General features: G+C 38.1%; 2 protein-coding genes across 2 annotated transcripts; one reads left to right on the top strand and one right to left on the bottom strand.

The window, feature by feature from the left end:
- Nucleotides 1-2,975: 2,975 nt before the first annotated feature.
- Nucleotides 2,976-8,125, bottom strand: LOC137255858 (sperm-associated antigen 6). The gene is made up of 9 exons (XM_067793434.1): nt 7,985-8,125; nt 6,846-7,108; nt 6,296-6,479; nt 5,760-5,965; nt 5,440-5,613; nt 5,070-5,222; nt 4,704-4,895; nt 3,999-4,261; nt 2,976-3,734 (listed from the first exon to the last, which is right to left on the bottom strand). Exons 1-9 carry the CDS (start codon nt 8,007-8,009, stop codon nt 3,668-3,670), a joined length of 1,527 nt encoding a protein of 508 aa, XP_067649535.1. The 5' UTR covers nt 8,010-8,125; the 3' UTR covers nt 2,976-3,667.
- Nucleotides 8,126-8,304: 179 nt separating this feature from the next.
- On the top strand, nt 8,305-15,671 carry LOC137255911 (CDGSH iron-sulfur domain-containing protein 3, mitochondrial-like). The gene is made up of 3 exons (XM_067793500.1): nt 8,305-8,388; nt 13,916-14,122; nt 14,860-15,671. Exons 1-3 carry the CDS (start codon nt 8,314-8,316, stop codon nt 15,046-15,048), a joined length of 471 nt encoding a protein of 156 aa, XP_067649601.1. The 5' UTR covers nt 8,305-8,313; the 3' UTR covers nt 15,049-15,671.
- The last annotated feature ends 360 nt before the right edge of the window (nt 15,672-16,031 follow it).

Raw genomic sequence — 16,031 nt, 5'->3', positions numbered from 1 at the left:
TGACCTATCCCTGTTGAAGAGTATCCCTGCTAAACTTTACTATATGTGTGACGCCGTTTGTTTCCGATGTAAAGAGCTGTCTTGAAAATAATTTGCCAGTTTCAAATTCATACTGTCCCCTGGTTTCAACATGTGTCACACGTGCCTCTTCTACTGAAATGCTGGGTGAGTCCTGTCGTGGTCATTAAACAGCATGCACCACGGTACCACACATAGTAATAATTTCTTTCAAGGCCTCTATGTCGAAATATGCACACCATGTATGACTACAGACATACATCACAGCCAGCCAGCAGTTTCAGGGCAGATATTAGCCACGTGTGTCACGAAGTGTTCGAACCAGCCAGGGATCGATACATATGGTCAAAACCAGTGGCTGTAGGTAGCGTATGTATAATGTCCCCCTGGTATTACCACAACAGACTTCTTCTTTTGTGCGGGGTGGGAACATGTCAGTTATGATAGTCGCAAGTTATTAAAGCCTCTGAGTCCAACTTGTAATCAAGTTATCATAGCGCTATGGTGATCATACTCTTTATACTTTAACATAGACTTACGATAGTCGCAGCGGTACGATATTTTGTGAAATGGGGCCCTAGTATGTTCTAAGATGTAACAAGAATTGGGTCAAAACCTACCTTCACTTTGCCAGTGTCAGTTGTGGATGATGTTATTTCACAGAAATAATTACCTTCATGGCATACAGCATAGACACCGATACAACTGCGCTTACAATTCCCAGGTTTCCACCGCCATGTGTTACACCAATCGATACCGTTATCGATATAAAGGAACACTTGACTGGACTTAACAACACTGTGGTCACATTAGGCGGCGGAAGTCATTACTGGGTAGATTTGTTGTTTAACATCTAGACTGTCCTTATGCCATTAATATGCGAGATGGTGTGATTCTGAGGACGTATAATTGACATCAGTGAATGCTTTGGCACACGTGTCTGCTTACTGTTATGCCACTGGGTTTACGTGTACGGTCTGTCTCCTGTACAGGTGCTGCATGCACACATTGTACACTCCATATCGACCAACTCGCCAACTTACCAAAATATCGAGCACCCCAATAACTGTACATTCAACATATGACTCCTTATTATAACGTTTTTTGTTGTTGTTGTTTTCTGTTTTGTTGTTTTCTGTTTTGTTTTGGTTTGGTTTGGTTTGGGTTTTTTATTTGTTTTGTTTTTTGTTGTTTTTTTGGGGGGTGGTTGTTTTTGTTGTTTTGGTTTGTTTTTTTGTGTTTTTTTTGTGGTGGGGGGTCAGGGAATAGACTTTCTCAATAACGTACAAATTTCAGGGGTGGGGGCGTGAACTCAAGAGTGGCAACAATTCACTAAGTCAGCGACCTATTCCACTCAACCAATGTAGCTTGTGGTACGATCCCAAGTACATGCATTCCACGACTTCCTAAATAACATTATTTATTACTTGTTTAACGATATATGGATATCGGATATGGGTTGTTAACTCCCATTCTTAAACATTGCACTAAGGTTACCTTAGCGACTAACGATCACCTTAGTGTTTTGTGAAAGGAGGCCCAGGAAGGAAATGATCAGATTACAATGAAGTGAAACTTGTTCAAATCCATAGTTTCATACTCATTGCAGACTGACACAAGAGAAAACAGAAGCCTGTTGCAGTTGGAATGTTTTGCATATAAGGAGGTAAACTGTGAAATACAGTCTACATACTGTACAAGTCAAGGGAAGGAATATATCTTAAAATTGACTATAGCATACCTTCTGAATGTCCGTCCCCTTTGCAGTGAAATAGGTTCATTCATTGGTAGAGAGTACCTGCAGCTAAGGCAACCTTGATACAAGCACATCATCAAACTGAAGTTAAGACTTATGATGTAGCACCTGGGTAACAGTTGGCACAGGGCAGCTTGTGGGTCTAAAGGTGAAGGTAGATACAAACGCCTTGCTGTAGCCACAAAGGTAACAGGTGTGATAAGAGAATTGTAACATAGATCAATGCTAGTATCAATAATATTTACTTCATTAAACGGTTTATTTTCTTCCATCATCATACGTAAGTGTCAACATGTGGTTTACAATGACATCCATTAACCAAGTCAGCAGCATGATCACCCAGTCCCTTAGACACCTCTCACATGTATGGGGTACCGGTATAGGTAACATACATTTGAAAGATTTGGATCAAAGATAATTATGGATATAGGTGTAAGTGAACAGTATTTATCTTAGATAGGGTGACAAAAACAAAATCATGTCATTTTATGTTGGTTAGGGTGACAAAAACACAATCAATAAATCAGATGCATTCAGAAGTTGTTATAGATGAGTGAGTGAGTTAATATTTAACGTCACATCGGAAATATTTCAGCCATATCGTGAGGATGTTACAGATGAAGATATTTCATGGATTAATCTTCTTAAATCTTTACCACACATTTCGGGTCATTACAGATCCCTTCATCAGTTCACCCTTTAATCAATCTTCAGTGTAACCACGCACACATGAACGCACGCACACGCACACACGCGCACGCGCACACACACACATATATATACAAGTGTTTAAGTTTAAATGTATATTCAAGGTGTGTCAATTTTTGCGTTGCTGTGAAATATGATGAGAGAGGGTGTAAAGTAGGGGGATCAGTACTACAGACCAAACATAACACTACAGACTTATTCATTAACAATTTTGAGAACATCTTGTTCCAAACCCTGAAACTACATTGTGACTTGATTGCTACAATACACTGTATAAAACACTACTCCTGTACTCCTGTAGTTATACATGACATTCACATAACTCTACAAATTGTTCCATGGAAATGGTAACATTCAAATCTCCACCACGTTCTTCTGCTGGAAGCACGTAAACTCAACGTTCATGCCAGGTACATAAATCACCCATAGGTTTGTGCAGATAAGATACCAAGTCATGTCTTACAGAATTGATGAAATAGGAAAACAAACTCACTTTCTTAAATAAGATTTAATAACAAAATTATCTTGTCCTGGTAAATATCACACAAGTTCCTTACTTTCTCTTGAGCATATATGTTTGAAAGTCTCGATTCTCCTTTACAGAAGAGAACAAATACACATTCAGATGATATAAATACTATTGTCCAGACAGTACGAAGCATGGTGTGGTGATACATCACATAACTAACACTGTCCATAACAGCACAAACATTTAACCTTGAAGCAACTGTTGTCAGGTTCCCAGTGATTACCACAAAGGATCTAGGACGGTACCATTAAAACAACAAATCATACTTGATCTTTGAATCAAGCTGTAGAAAGTTTAGCTGAAGAATTAAAAGTAAATTAACTTGTACAAACCACTATTAAAGCTTATATAACAAACAAGCAAATATCTGCTTCAATATTATAGAGAACAGTATAAACAAAAATTTTTATAATCACCATTAATTCTACCATAATAACACACCTGTAGAGATGAGATGAGCGAAAGAGATGGGCTGGTGGTCCAGGAGTAGCCCTCTTCCTCCCAATGACAGTACACAAAGTTTAGAATATCTAATGGCTTTCAGTTTTCTTGTTGACTATATTTGAAAGTTATCCATGAAGATGTATACCAAATGACTTGAGTTCAGCACAAAAGTGTCCATAAGATTCCCATGTTATGTTGTCAGGAGAGCATTATTACACTTTGGGAGCAAATTGTTCCACTCTCTCCAGGAGGGCATCAGAGTAGCCTGGGGAGTAGTATCTGAAAATAATACAAAGAAACATATATTACAACAATTGAAAATTATGTTTTCTAAATAGAGTGTTTTTTGGGTCTAGGGCTTTGGATTCAGGGTTATAGCCTAATCCTATTTGACTGTAAGTTACTGTGATATATGGTTCATCATATCCTTGTATTGTAGATACAACAATAGCAGTATAAGGCAAGGTATTTGCATCTACAAGGCAGGAAAGACCAAAGCCTTCAGTTTTATCAAAGCTTAGCATAAATATTTTCATGTCTCACTTGACAATTTCTTCTGGGTAGCAATTGTTGATTGTGTTGACATATTCTGCTAGAGCTGAGCCAGGTTCTGTCTTGATTTCCTGGATCTTCTTCAAACCACCACTAGTGACAAACAATCTGCGAGCCTTGGAGTCATGGGGCAGGACTTTGCTGAACTGACCAACAACATGTTTGAGAATATTGGGCGGAGCATCATGGAGGAGAGGTTCCAGGGCAGGCAGGTGGACACACTTCTGTAAGATGTTCTTCAAGGCTTTCTTACTCTGGAAATATCAAGGAAGTCATACGTATATACACCTAGATGAAGAAAATGGCATAAACACATGATACATGAAGATCTGGGGTAGAATAGCAACAAGCATGAGTTGCTGAAGACCTAGAGTCGACTAACTAAATCGGGTGGTCAGGCACGCTGACTTGGTTGACACATCTCATCGTATTGTGGAATATTGCTGACTGCAGTGTAAAACTAACCTGAGTCACTCATCAACACTTAGATGAAAATTGCCTTTTCCCTTAAAGTCTGTCAAAGTGAAGTTTGATGGAATATAGTGATCCTTTTCAATCCTATTGCAAATGATACAATACACATGGGTAAGAGAAAAACACTTCTTGATATTCTTCTTCTAAATGATTACATGACATTTTCTGTACTGATACTAAATGAAACTTCCAAGACACTTGAACAGAGATGCCATGTTCTACCTTTGTCTGGAGATCTTCTGATGTATCAGCACGGAGATAACACTGCAGCAGTTTGGGCAGCACATTAGCCACTGCTACAGCCTTAGCATGTTCTGGAGTGTGTCGTCCAATCTGTCCAAGTGCCCACGCTCCTGCAGCCTGGATGTGGTCATCTGGTTCCTCAGCCAGCGAGATGGCTAGCTGTACTACTCCCTTGGTGAGCAAAGAAAAGCGTACTTAACATTCCACATGACAAAGTTACAACAAAGCTTGAAAGCAAACTCTAAAATGACAAGATATTAAGGAAAGACAAACCCTTTCAATTTGGAAGAAAATTCTTGCATTCCCTATAACAGTTTTCACTTTCTGTGAAATAACATCCTGTACCTTCGATACAATGACTGCCATGGCCAAGTTTTCCGAGTGAGCTGCAACGTAGCCGAGCATCATAATTCCTGGCAGTCTCACATTGCCCTTGGATTCCCCAACATAGTCTACAACAGCAGCCACTCCTCCAGCATTGACAATCAGCTGCGACAACTGCAAACAAGTGTCAATGTCAAAATTAACATTTTGTATCATTTCCACCAAATCATCATTTCTTTATTACAGTAAGCTAACAGTAAAGTAAGGTTAACAAACATATATGTTTTACTATTGTCTATTCTTAGAAGTAGAGAATCATTAAATGATAATGTGTTCACCAGTCTTAAGTCATCTACTGCCTGAAACCATTTATAGACAAAATGAAACCAACCTCTGGTGTGTGTTTGGCAATCTCTCTGATGAGTGTAGCAACATTCTTCTTAACATATTCATCTTGGTCTTTGAGACAGGTAAGGACTGCTGGGAATATTTCGGCCTCCACCACCATCTCTGCCAGGTCCACAGAGTGTTTGGCAATCTGGCTCAGTGCTGAAAACACTTGACGCTGAAAGAAAAATGTACATGTTAACACTGTACAATGTCCTCAAAAACTAAATTAAACCTCACAGTATATCTGCTACATTGATAGAAACAGTACAAAACACAAACACTACATAGCATCACCAATGAGATCATCAAGATGGCTGTTACCTTGAGTTTTGCATCAGGGTTGAGGATCATCTGTGCAAGATGAGCAATAGCACCAGCATCAACCACTGTCTGGGCCAGCTCTGGTGAGTGTTTGCAGATATCACTGAGGGCTGAGGCAGCGATCCTCTTCAGTGACAGCTCTGGCTCCTGGATGCACAACACCAACAGCGGCACTGCACCAGCATCAACTACAGCCTGGGCTAGCTCTTCAATGAAAAACAGATGACACTTAACTGTTATAATTTTTACTTGGGGGGAAAACTTCCTAAAATTCATCCTGTCAAAAATAAACATTAAATAAACATGAAAATCAACCAACAGACAGTACACATTAGGTCATAATGATATGAGTGTACATTACCAAAACTTTTATCTTAAATTGTTAAAGCACAAGGAATAAACATAAGTAATCAACACACGAAGATCTCATTTGACAAACAAAAGCAGGGGTTTGTGAATCACAGCAAGAATGACACAGTGAAAACACTACAAAGACAAATTTCATCTTTCACACTGTTCATCATGCAAAGACCAACCTGCATTGTGCCTGGCAATGTAGCCAAGAGCCCAAGCTGCTGACTCCTTAACACCAGGGTCAAACTCCTCCAGACAGATGACCAGCGCATCAAGAGCTCCGCAATCTACCACAGACTGGGCCAGCTGAGGTGAGTGTTTTGCAACAGCTCGAAGAACAAAAGCTGCAGCCTTCTTGTAGAAACGCTGAAATGATGAAAATTAATAATGATAAAATATTCATAAAGGACAAATTTTGTGGATAGCAACTTCTTGAGTTTATTTTCATGACGTTTCGGGGCTTATCCTAGACCCCTCATCAGGTTGATAAAACATTCATAACACATGGACAGCTACAAGATGAAAAATAAACACTTAAATGTTTGAATGACATATCAACAAGGTTCACATTACATTATTCTCTGATAACTCTTCCCATTTCGGTGACACTTAAAAACTGATGTAGAAGATATTGTCCCCCTCATCTGCATACATACTGATAAACACTTTTCTCCTAAGAATGAACAAAACATTCAGATTATCATCAAACACCAATAAAAACAATATCCTCACATTTTGCTCAGCCAGTGAATAGACAAGTTGCGGCAAGATATCTCCCTTCACTACAGCTTCAGCCAGGTCATCATTATAATTAGCCAGACGTCCCAGAGCTAGAGCAGCTGTCTGCTGAATAGTTGGCACTATGTCCAGAAGGAGAGGACGGAGAAGTGACATGACTCCTGCATTCTGGAGTGTCTCGATGTTTTGTGGCCTTGAGGCAAGCTCAGCAACAGTCTGGACAAACTGGGTCCGACTCTTCTGGTACTGTTCAAAAACTAAAACAAAATAAGTAAGAAAATGTTACAACTATCTGCATGTAACTATGTGTTGCTAACACATCTGCAGCAGTACCTTTTGGACATATGACTTGGCCTTTTGACGTTTAGCTTCACAATTCGTTGAGTTTTTAGTTGTTGTTGTTATTGTTGTTGTTGTTGTTGTTGTTGTTGTTGTTGTTGTTGTTGCTGTTGTTGTTGTTGTTGAGAATGTTAATGTTATTTCTGATTCAGACACAGGTGCAAAGGACAAGGAACAGTGATGGGACCAGGGTGTCTCCTTATCAATAGCTCATGGCACAAAAAGTGGTAAGATTACAGAATACCAGACACCTTCCACCATCTTTGACAGCAAACGAGTTTACTGTTTATTTGGGTTAGGATATGGATTAGGGATAGGGATAGGTTAGGCTAAGTTTCAGGGTTAGCATTAGGGTTAGGGTGGTAAGGCACTAAAAACCACTTCTGGTAGATATTCTGTAGGTGAACCAAAATGTTTTGTTTTCTAGAACACAGTCCAACAAAATAACTCTGTTTTTGATGACCTGGAGCCTAAATACACAAGAACCTTGTCCTGGACTTTGTGTGTGAAAGTTGAAGTCCCAAATTAAGGTTTTATGGAATTTATTCATATTATTCAGTTGTGTTACTAAACAATTTAAGTTTATCTAACATTCTGCGATCATGTTGTAGCATTCTGAGTAGCGAAGTGGGAAAATATAGAGCATACAAATTCAGTGGGAATGTAATCATAAGGCAACATATGTCATGAAGTGAAAAAGAACTAACAAGATTCAGTTCTTACGCGGGAGGTTTAGAATTATATGAAATGTCCACGTCTGAGTGAATTAGTGAAAATCACTCTAGGCACAATACCTTGTAACACTTGTCGTTGACTCATTCTGTTCGTTTACTCCTTCTTGCAAAAGTGAACGATGGCCACTCACCCTTGTGAGTTTTTACGAGTACTGAACAACGTTGCTATGAGCGGTTAGCAACAAGGATAGGACCGAAGATACGAGTTTCCGCAATTGCGATAGGTTTTTATAGTAGCGTTTTCACAGTAGATAAGTTCGGGTAGGGCAGATTTTATTAATTTTATATATGATTATGGAATGTGGATACTACATTCAACAATTAGTCATTCTTCGGCGTGTCACAAATACTGTTTTATATAGCTCATTTATTCCGTGCAGCACTACAATATGGCGCTGTACATTAGCCGATGCATGCCGGTCACTTCGCTGCTGAAGAATCGTTTGTTTGTCGGAACATTGTCGGTAACTGCTCATAACACAAGCTAAAAAATGCACACAGATAAGCTTCACATGGGACTGACATAACACGCACATTTTGCATTTGACGATTTCATGTTATCAAAATAAATTGTTATCATCCAATTCTTTTTTTCATAAAGTTCACAGTATTTGTATTGTGGATTATTTCATTAGAAAATGGAATATTCCCATTAGAACATGAAATATTACGTCATCATGGATCATTGTTATTGTTTCTTGTCAAATGCGGTGAGCTTGTCAATGTTATGTCATTCTTGCTGTCAGACGTAATGGCAATCAAAAGCAATTCTGGCCCTCATCGATGGAATCATTAGACATGATACATTGATAGAAAGCAGAGGTGTGTGATAATTATGACTGGATAATGATGTGTATCTGTTTCAAAGAATCCTACTTAAGCATCCATGAAAGAATTAATAAACTTACAATTTTTATACTCTTTTAACCATTACATATGAAAGAAGTGGTTAGTCTTAAGTTAAACAGAACACCATTTTTTTTCTTTACAAGCCCGTGGATAATTAATACCAAGCAATTAAAAGTGCCAAAAAGTGGTGTGCTTCACGCTCGCCTGCCAGCAAAACCACAGACAGGTTACGTAACTCTGTTGCCAGAGCACTGCAGTGAACTGCAGTGATGTCATGTGAGGAACGATTTTTAGGAAATTATGTGTAACAAACTCATCAATTTGCTGATTTCTTGACATCTACATGGACATGCCGCATCATTAGGTTGCTGTCAAATGCTCCCAGGTGTCAGATGATGGTATCACCATGCACAGGTTTCCACAGAACCCCTCAGTTCATGCTAAATATGTTGTTTGGGAGTAGGAAGCAAGTAGGGATCAAATTCATGTTTTACTACAAGTATAAGGTAGTTTGGATTTTGTAACTCGGTGAAAACAATCGTAAATAGCATTTACTCTCAGACTGGCGTATGTTCGTGACTTGGCGCTGCCATTTTTTGAAATTGTGGTGTTACAGTCTAAATTCAGTTTGAGAATCAATAAGATTATGTGGTTTTTTTCTTCAAGTTAAAATATCAACACTACTTCATACTCCTAGTTAAATATGTTTCTGAATTATAACCAAAACGATTTTGCATGACACCGCTTATTACTGTATGATTTATAACCATGATGACAGCAAGCAATTGTGACAGAACCTTCTAGGAAAACAAGTTGTATCTCCGAAAGTAAGCAATGCAGGTGATAAAATTAAATGGCAGTAGATTGTGAAAACGTAAAGCTTTCACTTTTCAAAACAATTGTCATGACTGCAGGTTCAGACAAGCCTATAAGCTATAAGATATCTAGCCCTGGAAATGTACCCAAATACTACAACAACCCAAATTGATATTGGTTTTAAACATATTTTATTCACGAACGTGAACGGGATTGGGGACAAGTTATCTAACTTAAAATACCCGCTCCCTACTATTTACATACGTATATGTTTAATTTTATACATCTTAGAAAAGAATAGAGAGAAGGGGCAGGAAAATGAAAGAAAGGAAGGAATGCAATTTATGTAATCACACAAAACGTTTTGATTGTTGAATGTAGGTTTGCACACATTTAAAAACATATTCATTCTGTTCAGTGGTCATATCAGGACTTCAATATAACATCAATGACAGTGTGATTGGAGAATCTTGTTTTACAGTACTTTTTAGATTTAACATTGATATCTCTCTTTGAATGTTATACAATTTACACTCCAATAGGAAGTGATGAACATTTTCACCAGCATTGCCACAGTAACAAGAGGCAATCTTTCATTTTGAAACGATACAGATCATAATTTAGCTGACTAGACATATATCTCAACTTTGTGTGTATAATATTAAGTTTTCTAATTCCAAACGAGTAATTATGATGGAGCTACAGGCTGCTTGCATTTTAGGTATGACTTGAAACTTTGCAATGAAGGTCGATTTCTTTCGGTCTCAGGAATATTATCTCACATTCTTACAGTTGATGGAAAAAGGAGTCAAACGAAAGTCTTAGCCTTGCAGAAGGGACGATTATATTGTTAGCATCCCTAAGGTTATAATTAGATCTTGATCCCACACTATCTTGAGTAATATCTTTGAAGTATACAGGGGCCAAATTATTTTGAATTTTATAAAATAGACAAAGTTTTCTTTTTTTTTCTTCGTTCAAGATTTTCCCATCCTGTCTCATAATACAGAATTACCGAGAGGTATATCTAGGCAGACCCGTTACTATTCTGGCAGCTTCTAACTGAAGTTTCTTTAAGTTTTCTTTCTGTTGTACAGTACAACCATCCCACAATTCACAAGCATATTCAAAGTGTGGTCTGATGAAGATCTTTCCAAGCTTGATTTTCCAAGCAAGGTATCGTCAGCAAAAAGTCTTGTTGCACAATCTAATTGATCAGCAATATCGTTAACATAGACCACGAATAAGAGGGGTCCCAATACTGATAACTGTGGGACACCAGCTGTTAAATACCTGGGCTTGGATATAGCTTCGTTTACGAAGACATGTTGACTGCGATCACTTATATAACTCGATAGCCATTGTAAAAGCTGGCCTCTGATACCATACATCTCTAATTTACGAACGAGTCCTTTGTGCCACACACGATCAAAAGCTTTGGATACATCGCAAAATATCATACAATATTTTATTTTTTCTTTGCTGTCGAGTGATGTACAAATATGATGGTAAAGTTCAATTAATTGATGGACAGTTGAGTGACCTGCTTGAAAGCCTGATTGATACTTTTATAAAAGTTTGTTAACATGAAAATAGTTACACAAGTGTTTATATACCACTATTTCAAACAGTTTTCCTATACAACTTATAAGAGAAATAGGTCTATAACTGGAAACAATAGAGTGATCACCTTTCTTATGCAGTGGCATGACATATGCACTTTTCCATTTGTTTGGATACACACTATATTGCAGTGATAGGTTAAACAATAAACACAGGGGTTTAGGTAGGGAATCAATGGTGTTCTTTAATAATTTATGACTTATTCTATTAGGCCCTGAAGCTTTATTTAGCTGTAAGGTTTTTATAACATCAGATATTTCCATCTCAGAAATTACTATTTTCTCTAACTGCATATCGGTCCTTGATGGAAAATGTGGTAATGGTACATCTTTATCATTCAAACGACATATTGATTTGAAATATGTATTAAGTTTTTCAGCTTTTTCCAGATCAGAAAATAGTGTTGGAAATTCATCATCAATATTCTGCTAGAGAGGGGGAATGTGCGGAGTAGAGCCCGAGTTTTTAACAATATAACGTAATAATTTCCAATGTGAAGATTTATTTTCAGAGTATAATTCTAATAGTAGGCCATTAATATTGGAGTAAAAGTTTTTTTTTCGCATAGCATTTCATGTTGTTTACTCTATTTCTCTGGTGTTTATAAGCTTTTTTATCGCTCGCTTTTATTTTTTCTTGGCCTTTCTCCGTAATCAGTCACTTTTTCGGGATTCCCTCCTCAAATTAGAGTCATACCATGGTTTGTCATTTGGACGTGTAGTTACTATTTTTGAAGGAATGCATGATTTGACATGTTGGGTACATTTGTTATAAAACAGTGAACAAGCATCATTAACATTTGAGCATCCATTATATAAGTCCTTCCATTCTGTATTTTCTATAAGATACTTGAGCATTTCATAATTACCCTTATTGTAACACCAGATTTCTCACTTATAGGATATGCTGTTACATAACTGTGTACTTATGTATGCCTCACATTACATCACAGAGACGCGCCCCTCTGACTGGTTGAAATTTTGCTCACAGGAGAGAATTGTGCACTGTTATAAAATGGTCAATTTAAGGTAATTAAAAGTTGAAATGAGTAGTTATAATGACAGTTTCATTTATGATGATGTCAATAACAGATTTATGTATTTGTACCCCTCTACTATATATATGATGTTAAACTCTGACTATAAACTGTGAGTTGTAACCTTGGCAGTTTACCAAGCACTGCACCAGCCAGCAATGCCTGCCTTCTTTATGACTGCTTTCCTCATGCTCCACTGTTCTCCAACAGCACTTCTTCCAGGGCAGACAACCCTTTACAAACCTTAGGGTTAGGCTTTGGCTTTCTGATGCATAAGTTTAGGTGCCCATGCCAACAATTTGGGTTAGGTTGTGTGGTTATGGTTTGGTACCCTTTCCAATCCCTTTCTGATCTTTTGGGCTAAGAGTCAGGGTTTGGTACCCTTTCCAATCCCTTTCTGATCTTTTGGGTTAAGAGTCTGGGTTTGGTACCCTTTCCAATCCCTTTCTGATCTTTTGGGTTAAGAGTCAGGGTTTGGTACCCTTTCCAATCCCTTTCTGATCTTTTGGGTTAAGAGTCAGGGTTTGGTACCCTTTCCAATCCCTTTCTGATCTTTTGGGTTAAGAGTCAGGGTTTGGTACCCTTTCATCAGTGTAATATGATATCATTGAATTGAAACACATTTCACTCCATTTACTTGGGCAGATCAAGGAATTTTGAAAGAAGGGGTTCATAAGTCATTTTCAAAAGGGGGGCATTCGAGCACCCAGAACAACCCCCTCTGGATCTGCCAATGATCTGGAACAAAAGAAGGAATGGTGGTGTTGGGTGTGGAGGGGAGGGGAGGGGTTGTTGGAAGAAATGGAAAAGGTGTGGCATAGCGAGACACTTGTGCAATTGTTTGTTTTCACGTATGCACATGTATCACGACTCACTGCTGTGCAAAGTAATCATTAAACGAGCACTCATTAACTGAAATGCTGCATATTAACTGAGATGGTGTTCCTAAGGTAGAGCATCTATTAATTACGCTACTAACTGACGAAGTCAGTGATCCGGCAAAGCACACTCAGGCCTTTGCATAACTAATTAAGCAGAAAAAGTGTGTCCAGTAAAGTACAGTACTCCCAGAACCATTTTAGAAATCTTTTGATTTCTTACGTTGATGGAATGATGGAATATCAGTGCCAGTTGACAACAAGAAATATTACAAGATACTGACTGTATAGTTGTTCAAAAAAGAAATGTTGTAACTCTATTCTCAATCACTTCTTCCTATAAGAAATATGCAGTCTGTTTTATAATTGGAGTTGATTTAGTCTGTTTCATATAACATGTTTGTCTTTGATAATTTGCACTTTAGTCAGTGATTCACATCTGCATCACTTCATCGTGGCCACAGGTTGTCTTGAGATGAGTTGTCAAGTTACTTTTGTCACAGGATAGTTCTAGTTTGGACAACCTGCTTCAGTAACCCTTGTTTGCTGTAACAAGATTGGGTGGTCAGGCTTGCTGATTATGTGGACACATGTCACCATATCCCAAATGCATAGACTGATGTTCTTGCTGTTGATCACTGAATTGTCTGATCCAGACTGGATTATTTACAGACTACCACCATATAGCTCCTAAACTCACTCACTCTAGTTACTGTCCTGATATGGCTGGGTTGCATATACACGACTGTTGGAAATGTCATGTGTAGATATATTTCTTTAATGTTTCAGCAAACACGGACATTGAATGTTGATGACTTTGTGACTGAAAAGAAGAAGAAAAACAAGTTCAAACAACACAGAGAAACACCCAAATTTGTCAATGAATTCTCAACTGACCAACCAAAGGGAAAGATATATGACAAGAAACCATTTCGTATAGAGCTGAAGTCTGGGAAGAAATACGCTTGGTGTGCTTGTGGGCATAGTCACACACAAGTAAGTGCATAGCTATGGTTTATCTACAGAAGGATTTAAGGAACATTCTGTCTTTGGATACTTCATGTGTGAAGTTTAACTGTGTTCATGTTGCAGACAGTGTTGGGTACATTATGTTCTACTCCAGCCTGTTCCAATAACTTCCAACACCTGTGCTATAGCATTCTTTCTGTTGCCAACTTTGTTTATTGTATTGCTTGTTCCATGTACAGAGATTTGTTTTCCATGGTGAGGCAGTCACCCCTATTAGTGACTCTCCTCTCAGGCAATCACTGAGATGGACCTCTCTTCTGTTCATGTCACGTTGGCCACTGGCTACAGCCTCTGTGTTGTAGAGTTGTGTTTTCTTAACCTACTGTGTGTGTAGAATATTATATTTGCTATCTATGGTGTTAATGCAAGTGAAATACTTGGACAATTTGAAAAACAGACACTACTCTGTGTTGTCCAAGGATTTCTTTTGTTATGAAAGAGCAAATCCCTCTTCTTTTTATCAGAGACTGTTTCAGTGATTTTTGTCATTTGGCGCGTTTACAGAAATTGTGAACAAATATAATATTGTCCAATATCTCAATGAAAATGATTTCCCCCATGACTTCAAACCACGACAGAGAGGTCAAACCAGCACTAACAGACATGGGGGTAAATGTCAAATATTTCCGTTAGAGGCTGTGTGTGTACTGTTGCTATGTTTCTGTTACAGCATGTCTGTGTTACAATATCATGTTCTGTTACAGCCCCTGTGCGACGGTACCCACAAGACTCTATGGGGGACTTCAGAAACTAAGAACATGCCCAAATGGGGTCCAGTTCGGTTTAGTGTGGAGGAGACCAAGGAGTACTGGCTGTGTAACTGTAAACAGACTAACAACAAACCTTTCTGTGACGGCACGCACAAGCTCCCACATATCCAGGCCATCAAATAAGACTTGTTGAGTTACCATGGTTACTGCATTAAGAAACGTATAGCATGCATGTGTCATTTCATGAAGCCAAGCAGTGATATCAATGTAGTTCATATCAAGTTAATAAGACATTAAGTTGCTCATGTTTCAGAGCTATGGTTACTGTTTTCTGCAGTGACTGTGGCAAGTGGATGGTGTGGTAATATTGTCAAAGATAATTCTGATTGAAATCTTATAACACGTGACAGTGGCTGGAAGGTTGTGGTATGTATGTAGTCAGATGGTTACAAATATACATATTATTAAAGAGGCTTGGTGTCTCATATGTAAGTGAACTAAGTGTGACCCAGAGAAGCCATGTGATATGATATACTCGATGTACTCAGGTCAGTCAGGGAGATATGATGCATGATGTCACGGAGGATACCTTCAGCTATGTGACACAGAAATGTCATGCGTCCAGTTGTCATGGTTACATAATTATCTAAATATCTATGTAATATTTCAGATTTGGTCTAAGGTATATGAGTCTTGAAATGACATAATTGTGTGTGTTGTTGATTCAGCTTATTAATGCCATATAAGAGGGTCTTGTTAGAATGAGTGATATGTAATGAATAAAGTGTGTTTTGTTTATGTCCTGATGAGATATATTGTTGTTTCAGACCCAAAATATGAATTATTTGACAGACACTTTTTCCTGTGACTGATTATCTCACCAAGGCAAAGGAGTTAACTGTCTTTGACCATTCACTTTCTCCCTTGATAAACTAGACCCTATCACCTTGCTAAAGCTTCTAACAAAATGGTGGCAACCAGTCATGACGAGCCATTGAGAATCAGTTTCAATATTGTGATAAACTGATGTCAAAAGAAACTTAACCACATTTAAAAATACCGATTAAAAAAATTTAACACATTATGCAGTAGATCAGTGTCGAAAAAAAAACCCCAGATCACTGGCACATACTCATTAAAATTGCAAAAAAGTGTGAAACATGCTG

Source organism: Haliotis asinina, chromosome 11 (assembly GCF_037392515.1).
Source record: "Haliotis asinina isolate JCU_RB_2024 chromosome 11, JCU_Hal_asi_v2, whole genome shotgun sequence".
Lineage (NCBI taxonomy): Eukaryota > Metazoa > Mollusca > Gastropoda > Lepetellida > Haliotidae > Haliotis > Haliotis asinina.
This window is presented reverse-complemented; position numbering and strand designations above follow the sequence as displayed.

What these genes read in the sequence shown, in the direction of transcription:
- LOC137255858 (XM_067793434.1), bottom strand. Translation starts at nt 8,009, where the DNA reads ATGAGTCAACGACAAGTGTTACAAG. An exon ending in ATTCACTGGCTGAGCAAAAT is followed by an intron (nt 6,480 to 6,845) that starts GTGAGGATATTG and finishes TCATCATTTCAG; the next exon opens with CGTTTCTACAAGAAGGCTGC. An exon ending in CAGAAGATCTCCAGACAAAG is followed by an intron (nt 4,262 to 4,703) that starts GTAGAACATGGC and finishes TGATATTTCCAG; the next exon opens with AGTAAGAAAGCCTTGAAGAA.
- LOC137255911 (XM_067793500.1), top strand. Translation starts at nt 8,314, where the DNA reads ATGGCGCTGTACATTAGCCGATGCATGCCGGTCACTTCGCTGCTGAAG. An exon ending in TGTTTGTCGGAACATTGTCG is followed by an intron (nt 8,389 to 13,915) that starts GTAACTGCTCAT and finishes TTAATGTTTCAG; the next exon opens with CAAACACGGACATTGAATGT. An exon ending in GTGGGCATAGTCACACACAA is followed by an intron (nt 14,123 to 14,859) that starts GTAAGTGCATAG and finishes GTTCTGTTACAG; the next exon opens with CCCCTGTGCGACGGTACCCA.